An 18007-nucleotide genomic window follows, 5' to 3' on the forward strand; every position below is an offset into this window, starting at 1 on the left:
TTATATTTTGCTTATTTACACTAAGGCATATGGAAGCCTACGTAAATCTCCCAAATTAACCATTACTGTGTTTGTGTCAATGCAGATCTTCATTCTGTTGTTTATTTAATTAATTATTTCCTATATTAATCTGATACATATTTTCTTCATATAGCAACCCGCTACCGAATGTTGTATGAATTATGATTGATTAATAGTAATATTTATACTGATATTTTTCACGGTAAAATGATAAAAGGATTATGCCCATAGAATTGTTTATTCAATTAATACAAAAATATTTATATAATACCAATAATTCTTGCAGTATCAATTCACATAGTATTTTTAATATCCAAAAGGATTTTGAAATCATATCAATATCTACATGAAGATGTTAATTCTAGATAATAGATGGAGATCCTCTTGTTGAACCCATTGAGGATGAGGATGCTAGCGATGATGAATTTGAAAGCAAAATAGAACAGGCTCAAAGGGCTAACAAGCTTAGAAGAGATGTAAGAAGACGCAAAGGTCTCCACGTGGAAGATGAAGTGGTGGTTCATGCAGAAAAGCAACGAACAAATAAAAAAAAATAAACAATTTTAACAATGTTTTATTTCAAAACATATCAGATATTTATAAAACAATTATTTCACAAAAATATCAAATAAGTTAACTAAATTCTTCTGTTCCTATCTAACAAATTTCTTAAATTATCAGTACAATACAAAATTTGATAATATATTAACTATGTGCAATTTCATGAGCTTGGTCAGAATTCTCATCTTTTTCAGAACTGGCGCTTTTTCCATTTTCATCTTTAGCAGGTCTGATTAAAACTTTATCAATTAATCCAAAATCTTTAGCTTCAACTGGACTCATAAACTTATCCCTCTCCATGCTTCTCTCAATTACTTCCAAGTCCAAGCTTGTGTGTTTCACATAAAGAAGATTAATTTGCTTCTTCAGTTTGACAATTTCTTCTGCTTGAATTTGTATATCAGTTGCTTGGCCCTACATTAAAAATGTATATGTTTAGTTCTATTTAAGAAAGTTCAATTAACACTATGAATTATTTTGAACTAAATGCATATAATTTACCTGTGCCCCACCAGACGGTTGGTGAATCATTATTCTAGCGTTTGGTAAGGAATGCCTCATTCCTGGGGTGCCGGCTGCTAAAAGCAAGGAGGCCATACTACAAGCTTGACCGACACACCTAGAATTTGTACATAAAACATACAATTTTACAATTACAGCATAAATACCAGGTAGCAATAGGTGGCATACAATATTGCATAGTATCATATATCCCTAATCCAGCTGTAACACTTCCACCAGGTGAATTAATATACATATGTATTGGTTTGCTAGTAGACTCTGACTGTAAAAAGAGAAGCTGTGCAACTATTAAGGAACTCATTGTATCGTGAATCGGTCCCATCAGGCATATTATTCGCTCTTTAAGAAGTCGAGAATAAATATCATAAGAACGTTCTCCTCGTCCTGTTTGCTCTATTACTATCGGAATTAATCCTAAATTTCGTACATTGATTCTTCTTAATTGGGAAATTTGTAGTAAACCCTGGAATAAAAAAGTACCTACGTTATTATATTAATTAATTAATCTATATATTATTAAGTCCCTTGATAATGGATAATTTGCTAAATTGCATCTTTAACTTCAAGTCCTTCAAGATGTTTATTTCATAGAAAATAACTTACGGTCTCTGCCTACGGTTTATTTCTTTTTATTTTGTAAGTTTGAATTTTGAGGTTAAGAATTCACAGATTTCTCTATATCCACATTTAATAGGTTTCTCCTTTTAGTATTAGATGGCGCCATTGGAATGTGTTTTGTGCCCTATGGTTAGTCAAATACAAATACGTTTAAATAAAAATTTTAGGCTTTAAGCACAGAATATCTAGCTACGCAACAGAAGCCTCGTTACATGTATAAAATTGTAGGTAGCAAAAGGAGACAGGCTTTAAAAGTCTGTCTCCAAATCAGATATTTTGATGTGCTAGTTTCGCTACTACATAATAGAGGGCAATAAATTTAAAAGAAAACAGTTTTCTACAAACAAAATTTAAAAGAATTTTGTGCAGTGTTGCCAATGTGTAATTCATATCGTAATACTTCCTGATAAAGCCTACCTTCAAATTTGCTACATCATTTAAACATATTAAAATAGATCAGAGCTGTTTTTTTCAGTTTGCCATGTTAGTTGGAATTAAATCTTATGAGCTAAATTACAATCACTTCCTGACGTTTGATTGTATAATTGAATCCTGAATTTTCATTGTAATTCGGCGACAATATAATAAGTATTGTTCTACTATTATGATACCACTTCCTGACGTTCGATTGTGTTCATACCAAGTTCATATTGTATAATCGGGAAAAAACGGCGTTAGCGATAGCTATGAAATTAATATCACTGTCATTTTATATGTAAATTTATATGGGAAATGTCATCGATCGTCCTTTTCCAGCCAACTGGACGCCGTTTTTTCAGAAGCATATCAAGTGATACCATAATATAGTACTATATTATGATACGATGGCGTTCGATTGGGATTAAACTTGGTATACTATATCTTCAGTGACATTGTAATATCATGGTACCATGGAGCATATAAAGTGGTACCTTCTATAGTACCATATTTGATGACATAGCAATATTAGGTACATGGCGGCAATAGGGCTTTAAACTTGGTATATACGTATTTTCGGCGCATTGTAATATGATGGTATTATGATGCATATCATCTGGTACCATAATATAGTACCATATTATGTACATGGCGTTCGATTGGGCTTAAATTTGGGATACTACGTATTTTCGGTGACATTGTAATATGATGGTACTATGATGTATATAAAGTGGTACCTTAATATAGTACATATTACGATACCATTTCCTGGCGTTCGATTGAGCTCAAACTTGGTATACCATGTATCTTCGGTTACATTGTAACATGATTGAACTATGATGTATATAAAAAGTGGTACCTTAATATAGTACCATATTATGATACCATTTCATGGCGTTCGATTGTTCTTAAATTTGTTATACTACGGATCTTCGGTGACATTGCAATATTATGGTACCTTAAAGTATATCGAGTGGTACCATAATATAGTACACTATTATGATATCATTGCCTGGAGTTCGATTGGGCCCAAATTTGGTATACTTGCGTTTCTTTATAAAGATTTGTTTAATTAGTAATTTTAATTTATTTTACGAATTTTAATTTATTGTTCGATGTCGTGACAGCAACTTTTATGCCGAACTAATATATTATTAATTGTACCTGTGTCACTTTTTAAAATCTACCTAGGTCTATATAAATAATGTGGCAAACGGAAGAAATTTGTTATTATAGTATTTTTTAGTCAGTTAACATTTTTTGTACTGCATTTTAATAAATTATTTCCATTATTATTAAACTTATATTTCATTACTAACGTTCCAGCATATTAATTTTAAAAGTAATTAAAGGTATTTTCTTAGTTAACATTATAAGGTATAGTGTATATTAAAAATGTATATGTTTTGTAATAATATACTTAAAACTATTTTAATAGCCAAAGGCACAGAATATCTAGCTACGCAACAGAAAAATACTCGAAATGAAAGAGCTAAAATTGCACAAATAGAATACTAGATGGCGCGACAATATCATAATCAGAATATAATTAGAAATTTTGAACTTTCGGTTTTGGATCGACGGCTCGTGGACGGCCTTATAGCTCGGCTAAATACGCACAGTTGCCAGATTCAAAAAGACTTGAATTGGCATCCCATTCTTTTTATTGTGTATAATGCAGTATGCGTTTCTTTCTATTCTTCTTTTCTTGTCAGATACACTTATATTAATTATTCCTTTGGCTATTAAAAAGTTTTAAGTATATTATTACAAAACATATACATTTTTAATATACACTAACTTATAACGTTAACTAAGAAAATACCTTTAATTACCTTTAAAATTAATAATATACAGGGCGATTGATAGTGATATTTATTAATGCTGGAACGTTAGTAATGAAATATAAGTTTAATAATAATGGAAATAATTTATTAAAATGCAGTACAAAAAATGTTAACTGACTAAAAAATACTATAACAAATTACTTCCGTTTGCCACGTTATTTATATAGACCTAGGTAGATTTTAAAAAGTGACACAGATACAATTAATAATATATTAGTTCGGCATAAAAGTTGCTGTCACGACATCGAACAATAAATTAAAATTCGTAAAATAAATTAAAATTATAAAGATTTGTTTCTTTATAAAGAAACGCAAGTATACCAAATTTGGGCCCAATCGAACTCCAGGAAATGATATCATAATAGTGTACTATATTATGGTACCACTCGATATGCTTTAAGGTACCATAATATTGCAATGTCACCGAAGATCCGTAGTATACCAAATTTAAGAACAATCGAACGCCATGAATGGTATCGTAATATGGTACTATATTAAGGTACCACTTTATATACATCATAGTTCAATCATATTATAATGTAAACTGAAGATACGTAGTATACCAAGTTTGAGCCCAATCGAACGCCAGGAAATGGTATCGTAATATGGTACTATATTAAGATACCACTTTATATGCATCATATCATAGTACCATCATATTACAATGTCACCGAAAATACAGTATCCCAAGTTTAAGCCCATTCGAATGCCATGTACGTAATATAGTACTATATTATGGTACCAGTTGATATGCTTCATGGTACCATAATAATGCAATGTCATCAAAAATACGCAAGTATATATCAAATATGAGCTCAATCGAACGCCAGGAAATGGTATTGAAATATGGTACTATATTAAGGTACCACTTTATATGCATTATAGTACCATCATATTACAATGTAACCCGAAGATACGTAGTATAACAAGTTTAAGCCCAATCGAACGCCAGGAAATGGTATCGTAATATGGTACTATATTATGGTACCTCTTATTATGCTCCATGGTACCATAATATTACTAATATCACCGAAGATACGTAGTATCCCAAATTTAAGCCCAATCGAATGCCATGTACATAATATATGGTACTATATTATGGTACCAGATGATATGCATCATAGTACCATCATATTACAATGTCACCGAAAATACGTAGTATACCAAGTTTAAGCCCTATTGCCGCCATGTACCTAATATTGCTATATGGTACTATAGAAGGTACCACTTTATATGCTCCATGGTACCATGATATTACAATGTCACTGAAGATATAGTATACCAAGTTTAAGCCCAATCGAACGCCATGTATCGTAATATAGTACTATATTATGGTATCACTTGATATGCTTCTGAAAAAAATGGCGTCCAGTTGGCTGGAAAAGGACGATCGATGACATTTCCCATATAAATTTATATATAAAATGACAGCGATATTCATTTCATAGCTATCGCTAACGCCGTTTTTTCCCGATTGTACGGTATGAACTTGGTAACACAATCGAACGTCAGGAAGTGGTATCATAATAGTTGAACAATACTTATTATATTGTCGCCGAATTACAATGAAACAGCTCTGATTTATTTTAATATGTTTAATTGATGTAGCAAATTTGAAGGTAGGCTTTATCAGGAAGTATTACGATATGAATTAATATTAATGGCAACACTGCACACAAAATTCTTTTAAATTTTGTTTGTAGAAAACTGCTTTCTTTTAAATTTATTGCCCTCTATTATGTAGTAGTGAAACTACCACATCAAAATATCTGATTTGGAGACAGGCTTTTAAAGCCTGTCTCCTTTTGCTACCTACAGTTTTATACATGTAACGAGGCTTCTGTAGCGTAGCTAGATATTCTGTGCCAAAGGAATAATTAATATAAGTGTATTTGACAAGAAAAGAAGAATAGAAAGAAACACATATTGCATTATACACAATAAAAAGAATGGGATGCCAATTCAAGTCTTTTTGAATCTGGCAACTGTGCATATTTAGCCGAGCTATAAGGCCGTCGACGAGCCGTCGATCCAAAACCGAAAGTTCAAAATTTCTAATTATATTCTGATTATGATATTGTCGCGCCATCTAGTATTCTATTTGTGCAATTTTAGCTCTTTCATTTCAAGTATTTTTCTGTTGCGTAGCTAGATATTCTGTGCTTTAAGCTACACGCACACTGGTGCGATCACGGCCGCGATCACGATCAGGGTAGCGATAACATGCGAGCGATCATTCCTACAGGATAGCTCACTACATATAGGTGCGGCGGTGAACGTGAACGCGTTGGTGTGTGCTAGAATTATCGCTCATATTATTGCTGCCCTGATCGTGATCGTGATCGCGCAAGTGTGCGTACAGCTTTAAGCTTAAAATAAAGCTTAAAGCTGTACGCACACTGGCGCGATCACGATCAGGGCAGCGATAACATGAGGGATCATTCCTACAGGATAGCTCACTACATATAGGTGCGGCGGTGAACGTGAACGCGTTGGTGTGTGCTAGAATGATCGCTCATATTATTGCTGCCCTGATCGCGATCGTGATCGCGGCCGTGTTCGCGCCAGTGTGCATACAGCTTTATTTTAAACATATTTGAGTATAGTCTATCTTCTATCTATGGTATAGCCGTGAGCCGTGGTTGAAACTTCAAACAGCTTCTTAATATAAGCAAAAAGGTTGAAACGGTTGAAACTCTTTTGTGTATAGTGTTTTGTGGTTGAAACTGTGGTTGAAACGTTGAAACACTGTTGAAAGATACACCGACAACATAAATTATTTTTGTATTTATTCATTGGTATTTATAATAGAAAAAGTTTGTTTTCTTCATGCAGTTTCAACACTTCAGTTATAACCTTTGCTCAGTCTCTCCAAACAGTAGTGTTATATATATCTTTGTATTTGTTTAATTATTTTCCTGCCCAGCCACGGGCCATAACTGTGCCAAAACGTTTATCCCAAATAGCTAGTGATTTGATTGAATGTTGTCTTTTCAATTTTTTTATCCATTATTTTATGTATTATTATACTCTTAATTTATTTATGATAATAATCTAACTTTAAAGTGAATTAAATTACGCTGCAATAGGTATATTTATACAAAAGAAATAATACACTTTGAGCGGTCAAAATAAGTATATCAAAGTTACTGAATTTTTTTGTCCTATGTGTATTTAAGTGTAAATATAGATAATTTTACAAATATCTTTTATTTAAGGCCACTATGTTATTTCTTTTCAGACACAATTTAACTCTATACATCACACGTCGCCCTATGGCAGAGACAAATCAATATAACTGTTTAAAATGGAATGAAAAAATACTGACTAAAGAACATGAAAGATGGTAAGTTTGTAGTAATAATTTGTGCTTAAGGTAGATTGTATCTACTGCTCTATTTATCTTGCAAATCTTTATAACTGAATGTCAAAAGAAATAAAGAAAAGGTATGGTTTGTGTCTAGTCATGTCTAACGGTAAGAAATCTAAGGTCTCTTTGCTTTCATTGCAAAACTTAAATCGCTTATTTCTCCATATAGTTTTTTGGAATTACTTTTTTCATGTAAACATTTTCATGTAAAAAAAATACAGTGCATAAAATATCCTCATTGTGATGGTCCACGTGTCCGTTTAGAATTCGTGGCCTTATTGTCAAACCACTAATTTCTTATTTTTCGATTTTTCTCACTAAATAATAAAGATAGTAAAACTTTAAATCCTGGCACCAAATGAACTCAGTTTGTATATGCTATTTTAAAATAGGGTGTAAATTATCTTAAATAGATAGAAAATATAACAATAAAAATAAGTTTGGGCTTATTTACATTTTAATAAATAATAAATCCAATCCATTATGGCATTTTTTGGCCCACTTTTTAGTAATTCAAGCCACTATCTAAAATTAAAATAACATTCTTAACAAAGGCGGCTGTGATTTCTGCTATATGAAAATACTTCCTTCTTATTGGTCAGCTCGCATATGTCACCACGACTTCCGGAAAATGGCGATCAGAGCATGATCAGAGCTAAACACTTTTAAAGGCCGCGAGATCCGCATTTTTGTCGTGGGCATTTGAAATTTTCGTGTTTTTTAATATAAAATGAGTTTCGTGTACACTATTTGTTCATAAATTCTTGTTCGTGCATCGCTCAGTCTCTCAAAAAAGTGAGTACTTAGTATTTTCTTTATATTTCGTTATATCTTCATTTAACATTTTTTTCAACTTTTAATACTGTATAAGGTTCTATAAACTTTATTTTTGGTTTGGTGATTTTTTTCAATGTTACATAATATAAAGAAAAAAAGCCATTAGGGTTAGTCGTTGTTAAATTGTGAATTTATATTAATGCAGTATCCTAACTGAGGCCTTATTATCAGTTTCAAATTGGTCTGAAGCCCTAAAATCAATGTTAAAAAATGATAGGTAGAGACAAGTAGAGATATATCCGTGCTTACTGATAATATTATGTAATAACTTGAAGGGGGCTTTTACCAGTTGAAATTTTTACAATCTCTGTTAGTTGTTTCGCTATGCTCGACTATGTTTTTTAATAAAATGTTAATATATATATATATATATATATATTGTCGTGATCCTGGATTGGACCACCGTCGTCACCAATCTTGTAGTCGCTGCCACCAAATGTTGTAGTTCTCTATTTGACTCGTATCACCACTTGTTGGGAATATATATATATATATATATATATATATATATATATATATATATATATATATATATATATTATTATATATACACTATATATATATATATATATATATATATATATATATATATATATATATATATATATATATAATATATATATATATATATATATATATATATATATATATATATATATATACAATCTAACATTTTATTCTTTTAACTTATAATAACATCTTATTCTTTTCAACGATATGACAGCATAAGTAAAATAATATACCTCTCGAAAAATCCGTTGGGTAAGAAATAAACATTTTTGATTTGAGATTTTTTTGAATTTGTAACTGTGATTCGTAATATATCTTTCATGAATTTCCTTTTTTTTTAGCCACAAAGGCCTTACATTTTTTTGTGTTTTCTTTTCAGATGCGATTTAATAGTAGACATCAGCACACTCTGACCCAGCGGCCGAACCGACAGGGATATTATTAATTAATTCGATGGCAGCAGTTAATTAAATTTTTCGTAAGTAAATTTTGCCGATGGTGTCCCGACGGATTGGACCAAGAAGTGACGTTCCAGAGCACGACGCTGCCTTCTTCTGTAGAGGAGACCTGGATCATCTTCTGAACTTGGTGTTCTGCCTTTACGATGACCTATATAGCATGTATAGGTACCCAACGACCTATCTGGAAGGAGACACAACCCTCTTGTTTACGAGCTAGGTTTTTAGTGGCTTTGACCGGATACGACGTGGCACCCAAGCTAAAAGACTTCTTCATGCACGTATTGCGTGGCACCTCGAGGGTGTAGGGGACATTATATGAACATATTCGAAGATGAGTAGGGGGGTTAGGCCTGTAGGGAGTCCCAGTGATAAGTCTCTCGATAACAAAAGAGATGATCTCAGATGAGGATGTTTAATTGGGATGGAGAGTGACTGGTGAAGCATAATCATCAGAAAGAGTTAAATCTGCAGAAGGGAACCAAACCATGGACGCGACGTGAAGATTTTTTTTTGTTCTGCATCCGCCTGACGTAAAACAATTAAAGTAAGTTTATTTTATTTTTCTCCGTTAAGATTTCCTAAACTGATTATTTTGCTGTATTTTTCTAGGATAATTGAGTTCGTGGCGCGTTTAAATAAAAGAAGATTTCAGAAGAAATATTGCAAAACGCGTGCGATTGGTCCTAAAGCTTCTTCGGATTCTCACAGGCATCATCAAATACCTGGTGTCGTGTTAAGTACCAACTCTAGAGGGTCGTCCGATGTCCAGGTCCAGAGAGTTGGGGCATTCGCCATTATCTTGACCTAACTGCCATTTCGTCTTTTAATTATAATGGAACTGAAGAAATACTGGCGAAATATTGAGAATGGTGGTAAGTTCGTAATACATTTTATGCTTATGTTGGGGTTATTCTAAAATTATTCTAATACTGCACTTCTCTATCTACAGGTAAAACAAGTCAGCCCTCAAAGCTCAAAGAAATGAAAAATACGGTTCGCATCGCGCCGTGGTTCCGAAGCGGTATTTAGGCACTTTTAGTACATAGTAATCCATATTTTAATTTAGTTTTTTAATAATAATTATAAATTCTCATAATTCTTGCTATTTTATTCAATGAAAATTTACAAGCCTTTGCATTATCATTATTTTAATACTATGAATAATATTAAAGCTTTATAATTATAACTAACTGACAAAATTATTTAGTAACTGATAAATTAACTGAGTTGGCTTAAATTGCTTTACAACAGTATTTAATTGCTGTAAATTTTCTTTTACCCATAAAAACTAACTTTTTTATTTTCCAAAATGTTTATTATACATTTTTTTAACCGATAATTACCCTAAATAGTATAAAAAGTATTTTTTTTGTGAATTTATAGTATATACCTAATAGATATTTTATGACTAAAAAATATTGGTCTCTGCAGTGTTCGATGTGAAGATGCGTTTAAACTTGAGCACGCACGAGCTGAGCGTACGCGAACGGCATTTGTTCGGGGTCTCGGCTCAGTTTAAATTAAAAACTTATTCTTCAACGAATGAAGTTATTCACTTGTGCGCGAACAGCAGAGTTGTGTTGGTGAACGTACGCACGCACGTACACAAAATAAATTGCCGGTGCAAACTCAGATAAATTCCCTTTGAGCACCGACCAAAAACCGACACCAGACGGCTCGCGTTCGTGGCTGCTTGTGCACAGACAGATTCAGAGTGAGCGCACAGCTGTTTACACTTGAGCATTCGCGAAGGCTCAGTGCGTGCGTGCTCTAAGTCTAAAAGCAGCTTGCCAATGCCAATACTGTTACAACTATAAAATTTTGTTGTAGGTGTATTCATAGAGCTCCTTTTAAAAATTAATATAAGCACTTTATAAGTACAATAATTATTGTTCTTGATATGCTGGCATTGTTCTTGTTTAGTTTAACCATAGATTGTCTACATATTTGTATTCGTAAATGAGTTATTAGTTATTTTTAAGATTTTTTTTTATATTTATCTATACATCAGTTAAAACCAGTAGCAGTTATTATGAGAAATTAAATTATGGAAAGTAATTTTTAGCATATGAAGAATTAACTTGTAGCATAGAGTACTTATTATAATTAATTAATTAACAATTTAATTTAAAAGGCATGATGAAATTGTAACTCTGTTTTATATATATTTAGTTGCACATTTCTCAATATTTATGTCTATTATGTATCCATTTTTTTTTATTTCATGTAATAATTTAGTTTACTATTCTCTTACTTCTTAAGGTACATTCAGGCTGAGAGCGTCGAGCGTCGCGTCGCGTTTGCGTCGCGCCTGCGTGTCGAAATGGGATCAATTCACTTTACTTAAATTAGACCGTTCAAGCAGATAGCGTCGCGTTTGGCGTTGCGATCTATGGCGTTGCGCTAGCATCCGCTGAGCGTCGGGGGTCGAGTTCAAAGGGGCGGACGCGACGCAAACGCGACGCGACGTTCGACACTCTCAGCCTGAATGTACCTTTTCAGTGTGGCGCCTATCTGTACTAAACGCATATACATACAGGAGTATGGGTGTGTATACTACATATCCGCACTGATATTGATGGAATAGTCGTGTGTGTAAAGCCGCGTACACACTTAGCGAACGCATACGGCCGCATGGCTTAGAACGAACGAATTCCGGAAATGTGTACGTAGCAACGAATCCATGCGGTTGCGTTCGCTGACTTGGCGGTACTTCAAAGGGAATACTACCGCACGCAAACAGATGTATGATGCGTTCACTAAGTGTGTACGTAACAGCAAACAGCGAAAAAGTACCGTATGATCGAATAAAAACGGCGTCAGCGATGGCTAAGTCGCTGTCATTTTATAAGTAAGTTTATATGGGAAAATGTCATCGATCGTCATTTCCCAGCCGACTGGACGCCGTTTTTTTCGATCATACGGTACTTCAAACAAAATCACCGCATGTGTGCGGATTTGGTCGAACGTATGCGTTCGCTAAGTGTGTACGCGGCATAATATATCTCCACACACACCAAAATACTGTATGTATAATCACACATATGTATCCCTGTTGTGTAAAATACACACTGACGGAGACCAAAAACTCTAAAATATAGTATCTCTTGAACCGGACACTCTTTTTGATAACTTAAAAAATATAAATATATAATATTTTGCAAATATTTGGTTGTTTTATTTATTTTTTTAAAATATTTTATGAACGTCTGTGGCGCCCTCTAGTGACAAAAGAATGTAACTAAATTTTTAATTCACAGTTTTATCGCTAGGGGCGCCACAGTCGCTCAAAAATTTATGCGAAAGTAGCACTCTCTGGTGGCAAAATGGTGAAACTAAATTTATAGTTTAGGATTTCGCCGCCAGCTGTCGCATGTGTAGCGCCCTCTTGCGGCAAAACGCTGAACAAAAAAATTTAAGTTCAGCCTTTTAACACCAGAGGGCGCTACAGTCGAATAATTTTTTGTGATGGTGGCGCCTCTAACGGCAAAATTCTGAACTATAAATTTAGTTTTCGTATTTTACCACCAGAGGGCGCCACCAATGCGGCGAAACGCTAAACTAAAAATTTAGTTTCAGACTTTTAACATCAGATGGCGCTACTATCGAATAAATTTTTGAACAAGTGGCGCCTCTAGCGGCAAAACGCTGAACTAAAAATTTAGTTTCAGCATTTCGGTACCAGAGGGCGCTGCTCACGCATAAAAAATTAAATTTAAAAATATGAAAACCAGCATTCTCTTTAAAACAGCTTTATTAAAAATTAAAAAACCAACAGGGTTTAAATAGTATAATAAATTCTAAATTACCAACGCCTACTGTATGTGTTATGTATGTTTTATGACACACACACACAACATGCAGAGTAGTAGGTAATATTTATTATAGTACCTACCTAGACACACGTATGTTTGATACATATACGCGACAAACTATGTACTTAAAAGCACATAGTGTGCCACTTGTATGTACAGTTAATATATATGTTACGGTTAAGGTCCAATATCCAGTTAATGTCGACATTACCCGGTTTATCTAGAGAATAACACCAAAAACAACAATAAAACAACCAAAAACAAAACCAAACCCAAACATTAACCTGTTAATGTCCACATTAACCGGACATCGGACTTAAACCGTAACATATACATACACAACACATGTAGGTACTATATATTATATATTACCTACTGTGGTATACTAGTATGTATATGTCGTAGTCTCATAGTGTATTCCGTCTTTTCACGAAGAGCATATAGTCACTTAATGAAAAAAACTAACTTAATAACATAACTAGCCTGCTAACTAGTGCTAACCTAACCGACGCTTCATGAAGTGACTAGGAAACTTCACGAAAAGACGGAATACACTATGTGACTACGACATATATATTATACACACACGGTAGGCGTACCCATAAAACCTACTTGATTTCATAGTATTATGAAATTAAGTAGGCTCTGATGATTACAAAAAACAGTTCTAAGCAGAACTGCCATATGGCTGTTCCGAGGAAAGGACAAGGCGGCATATAGAAGTTCTTCTAACGCCACCTTGGTCCCTGGCTCGGTGCATGCAGCCAAAAGTTTTCCTTGTCGGCTACAAGAAATTGTAGCGGACAATAACAGTAAAGTAATTTAACCTTTAGGCAAGTAAAATATAATAAAGAACTGTGATAATCTGGAAATTCTATGGATTGTTAATTAGAACCAATATGAGTTACAAAAATGTGAAAGATGTCATAAGTAATACACTACAGAAGTTAGTAAATAAAATACAGATATAAAAATAATGACAGCGTCGTCAGTATATTAGAGATTGATAAAAGAATGTTTTTCTGTTGCATCCCAGTCTTTTGTAAATAAATAAATAAATGGGATTTTTAATTAAAAAAAAATAAAAAAAAATAATTAATAAAAATACAAACAATCCCCATTTATAAAAAATTGAGATTACCGTTATACAAAAAAAATATTTAGACAAAATACAAGCAGCATTTTAAATAAAATTCAAATTTTAGAAATGAAGGATAAATTATCAGCTACATAACTTTTCCTGCAGTATAATGACATTATTAAATTATAAAGTTTGTCCAGATTATCAAAGTTTTACAACTAGAAGAATAAAAATAAATGATATAGTCTATAAAATGAATAACTTTGAATTTTGACCGTTATTTTTTACCAACATGGCAAATATAAAATCTCTCTGTCCAAAAAGTTACTGATATTCTTTAAAATGAGTGCCTGAACGAATCAGATAGGTAACTCTTTTTACTTTCGTGAAATAGAAAAGGAAAATAATAAAACAAGTGACGGTTCTTCCTCTTCTTGCAAAAATCAACGCAAAATGTCATAAATGACAAAAGTAAAATGTCATCAGCCTTTGACATTTCTAAATATCAGACCAACGCCGTCTCTAATAGAACAGTCTCGGAGCGAGATTTATGACGTCACGCTAGTTAGATACCACGGATTAATAAATATGTTGTAGAATACATGGAAAACATAATTATTCCTCGTATTTTTGGTTTGTATTTTAAGAATGATATAGTTTACATGAAATACACATAATATACAGTTAATAAATGTTTTACAATATACTTACAATATACAAATAATGAAGAGGTACATAAGATAATGGGTGAAATGTAAAATATATTTTAAATTTTGGGGTTTGAAAATCGATCTAATTTAACAAAAAACATTCAATATCTACTAATAGTGATATATTATTATTTCCATTCACAAAATTTATATCTATATTTTGCAAGCATCAATGTTCGAAAAATTATATTTCCAAATAATACAATATCATAGAAAAAAAGGCGTCAGCGATGGCTATGAAATAAAGATCGCTGTCATTTTATATGTAAAATTATTCTAAAATTTTTGATTTTCTTGGGATTTAGGTTCGGGAAAAACGCTGATTAAGTTTTTATTTGGGTTTTCATTATTTTTGTTGGTTTAAAAAAACGTTATAGCTAACATTTATAGCCTTCATCAGTGTTGTGTCATATGAAAAAAATAGTGTCGAATATAATCCAAAAAATTACATATACGAGGAACAATTATGTTTTCCATGTATTCTTCAACATAATTAATCCATAGTATCTAACTAGCGTGACGTCATAAATCTCGCTCGGTGGCTGTTCTATTAGAGACGGCATTGCATCAGCATGGCCGCAAGTTGCTAACCATAGACTTAGAATAAAATATAGACTACACTATTTACATTTAAGCGCGGTCCAATATTAATTTTTGTAAACATGTTTACTCCTGGGTGCAGCTGACCTCGGCCGTCTGAGTCTTTCGCCTCCAGCCTATGTTGTCACGTCTAAAATATTATTAATATTTTTTTTGTTGTTATACACATATATTGAGATATTAAAACTGTATTTTAATAAAGTAGTGTTTAATAGTAGAAAGATGTATTAAATAGTCCCTATACTACTAAATTATAAGTCGGAGACTATTTAAAATGACAAATTCTTTACAATTTGGCAACACCCATCAATCGCCGGGTCGCCTGTTCATTCTTTATTCTCTCTCTCGTAGTGGAGCCATAGTAGAGTAAAGCACGTGTCGTAAAACCTTGTTGTCACAGTTTCTCCATGGCTATTTTATTGTTTTTATTGGATGTTTTGATTTTGTGTATTTTTTGGATTCGATTTTCTTAGTGTGTAGTGTCGGTTTAGTGTTTATTTTGATTACTTTTTTATTTTAAAAACGTTCGTCAGTGCCAAATTGTAAGAAATTGGACTATTTAAGTCCTGGAACAACATTCCACAGGTAAGTCAAATTTACTATTTTGGCGTCAGTGGCGTTGTAGAAAGGCGCTTATTTAGATAATAATTTAGTAAATTATAAACCCTGGAAAATCTGTATTTTTTATATTTATCATTTACGTAAAGGTTCTTACTAACCTCGTTATTAATATAACGAGTAGATACATTATTAAGTACATAAGAAGTAGACACATTATTTTCTTGGGCATTGGTTAATTTAATGCTTTTTTTTATGAAAAATGTGTTTCTTTTTATTCTAAAACCATCCTTAGAATCTAAAATAACATACAGGAATTCCAGAATGATATTCCATTATGAAACAACAATTTTTAAGGCTTATTATAAACTATAAACAATCGAGAAAGTCGAAAAAATTACAAGCTACCAAACATTTTAAAATACCAAACATTCCTTATTTTTTTTCAAGACTAAAATATTTTACAAACATTACTTTTTCCCTATAGTTTCACATCAGGTATAGAAATAACTACGTTTTTATGATAGGGTCACCATTATGATAACAAAAATGACGAACAATGGTCCAGAAATGTAAACAAGTACATATTTTTTGTAAATATTTTTCTTACCGCTTGCATTTTTGTCCATTATTATTTCACAAATTATACAGGGTTATGTAAACCAGGTAGATATTTCGTTTTTTTTATATTAAACAAAGATAAAATAAATATGCCATTTTAAAATTTATCCAGTACTTACCTAGAGTTTTTTCTTTTTTTTTCTCGACTGTTAATCTATTATTAATTTGTAATACCGTATGATCGAAAAAAACGGCGTCCAGTTGGCTTGGAAAAAACCATCGATACATACTCCATATAATTTTACATATAAAATGACAGCGATCTTCATTTCATAGCCATCGCTGACGCCGTTTTTTTTCGATTATAAGGTATAATTTTCATTTTTTCTTTTATAATGTAATATCACTTAAGTAATATCACATATAATCTGAAGATAGTTTTAGAATTAACCAAAACGTAAATCTTTAATAAAACAATCTGTTATTATTTGCCATATATGTATGTATCCAAGAAAATAATTTACATATTATTATTATATGTTTTACTGTTTTTTATCTTTATTTGAAACTCAGAAATGTTGCATTGGCTTTCTAAAAAAATGAACTTGTAAGTTTTTAAAATGCTTCGTTTCGGAGATACAGGGTGTAGAAGTTTCATTTTTATTTCGATTTTTTTCCAAATAATTTCTGAAGTGACGTCAATATTTGGACGAAAATTGGCGTTTGGGAGTTTTTTGACATGAAAAATTAGATTTAGATGTCAATTTGACTTTTACTAATAGGGGGCGCCACCTACATATTTTTTAAGTTATTTGAAGAGTAATACTTTTTGTCTGTATCTATATAAAACTACTGAGAAAAATTTACATTTCCAACGTTTTTTACTTAATAAGGTCTCTTGTTGACACTCGCCACAAGTATAGTTCTCAAGATATTTGGAAACGAATTAATCAATACATTCTTCATAAATTATTTGGAAAAAAGCGAAATAAAAATGAAATTTCTACACTCTGTATCTCTGAAACGAAGCATTTTAGGACATAAATTTATACTATTTTTTTTACTGATTTTATTTGCAGATTATGCTGCCAAAGTTTCCTGAATACAATTCCGACCACTCTGTATATCAAGATATCCCCCATTACGTACTAGTTTTTCTTAATAATTTTCTATACATTTTCCAACGCCAAGATGTACCAAGCGCATACAAATACATCAAGCTTCAAACAAGCTTGCACGTTGACAGTAATACCTACAGTAATATTGTATTATATTAATGTAATATTTTTGAACCAATGTTCAATATTACTGTAGTAATACTGTTTATACTCATGCCTTTTATATTTGTTTGAATTTGGTGCATATTTCCATTGAATAAAGTATAGTCACCATTACCATTATTATACTTACTCTATAATAAAGACAGTAACGAGTTAAATAAATGTAGTTTTCATTTTATTCACTTCCTAAAAGCTTGCTTTAATGGAACAGATTCCTGTTTTTTCTAATTTACATAAT

The 18007-nt window shown here is 32.1% G+C and overlaps 2 protein-coding genes and 1 long non-coding RNA gene across 4 annotated transcripts in view; 2 read left to right on the top strand and 1 right to left on the bottom strand.

Annotated features, from left to right (window-relative positions):
- LOC115876644 (elongation factor-like GTPase 1) overlaps window positions 1–12331 on the top strand; it is a 90754-nt gene extending 78423 nt beyond the window's left edge. The window contains exons 4-7 of one of the 2 annotated variants that reach the window (XR_004049176.1): window positions 7228–7332; window positions 9083–9708; window positions 9774–10036; window positions 10114–12331. Coding sequence is in view for 1 of the 2 variants with exons in the window: in XM_030892496.1 (XP_030748356.1) it covers window positions 387–578 (192 nt within the window). In the remaining variant the exon portion in view is untranslated. Of the gene's footprint in view, window positions 1–386; window positions 585–7227; window positions 7333–9082; window positions 9709–9773; window positions 10037–10113 lie in introns of those variants that run through there. The other variant, XM_030892496.1, reaches the window with a different exon arrangement.
- Window positions 578–1856, bottom strand: LOC115876649 (ATP-dependent Clp protease proteolytic subunit). The gene is made up of 4 exons (XM_030892501.1): window positions 1629–1856; window positions 1251–1567; window positions 1084–1201; window positions 578–996 (listed from the first exon to the last, which is right to left on the bottom strand). The coding sequence occupies exons 1-4, from the start codon at window positions 1656–1658 to the stop codon at window positions 727–729; spliced, it is 735 nt and encodes a 244-aa protein (XP_030748361.1). The 5' UTR covers window positions 1659–1856; the 3' UTR covers window positions 578–726.
- Window positions 12332–15911: 3580 nt separating the features above from the next.
- Window positions 15912–17927, top strand: LOC115876651. The gene is made up of 2 exons (XR_004049177.1): window positions 15912–15955; window positions 17569–17927. It is a non-coding gene; the product is annotated as an uncharacterized LOC115876651 (long non-coding RNA).
- Window positions 17928–18007: the final 80 nt, after the last annotated feature.

This window comes from Sitophilus oryzae, unplaced genomic scaffold (genome assembly GCF_002938485.1).
Source record: "Sitophilus oryzae breed Bouriz unplaced genomic scaffold, Soryzae_2.0 scaffold_1440_pilon_pilon, whole genome shotgun sequence".
Classification (NCBI taxonomy): Eukaryota; Metazoa; Arthropoda; class Insecta; order Coleoptera; family Curculionidae; genus Sitophilus; species Sitophilus oryzae.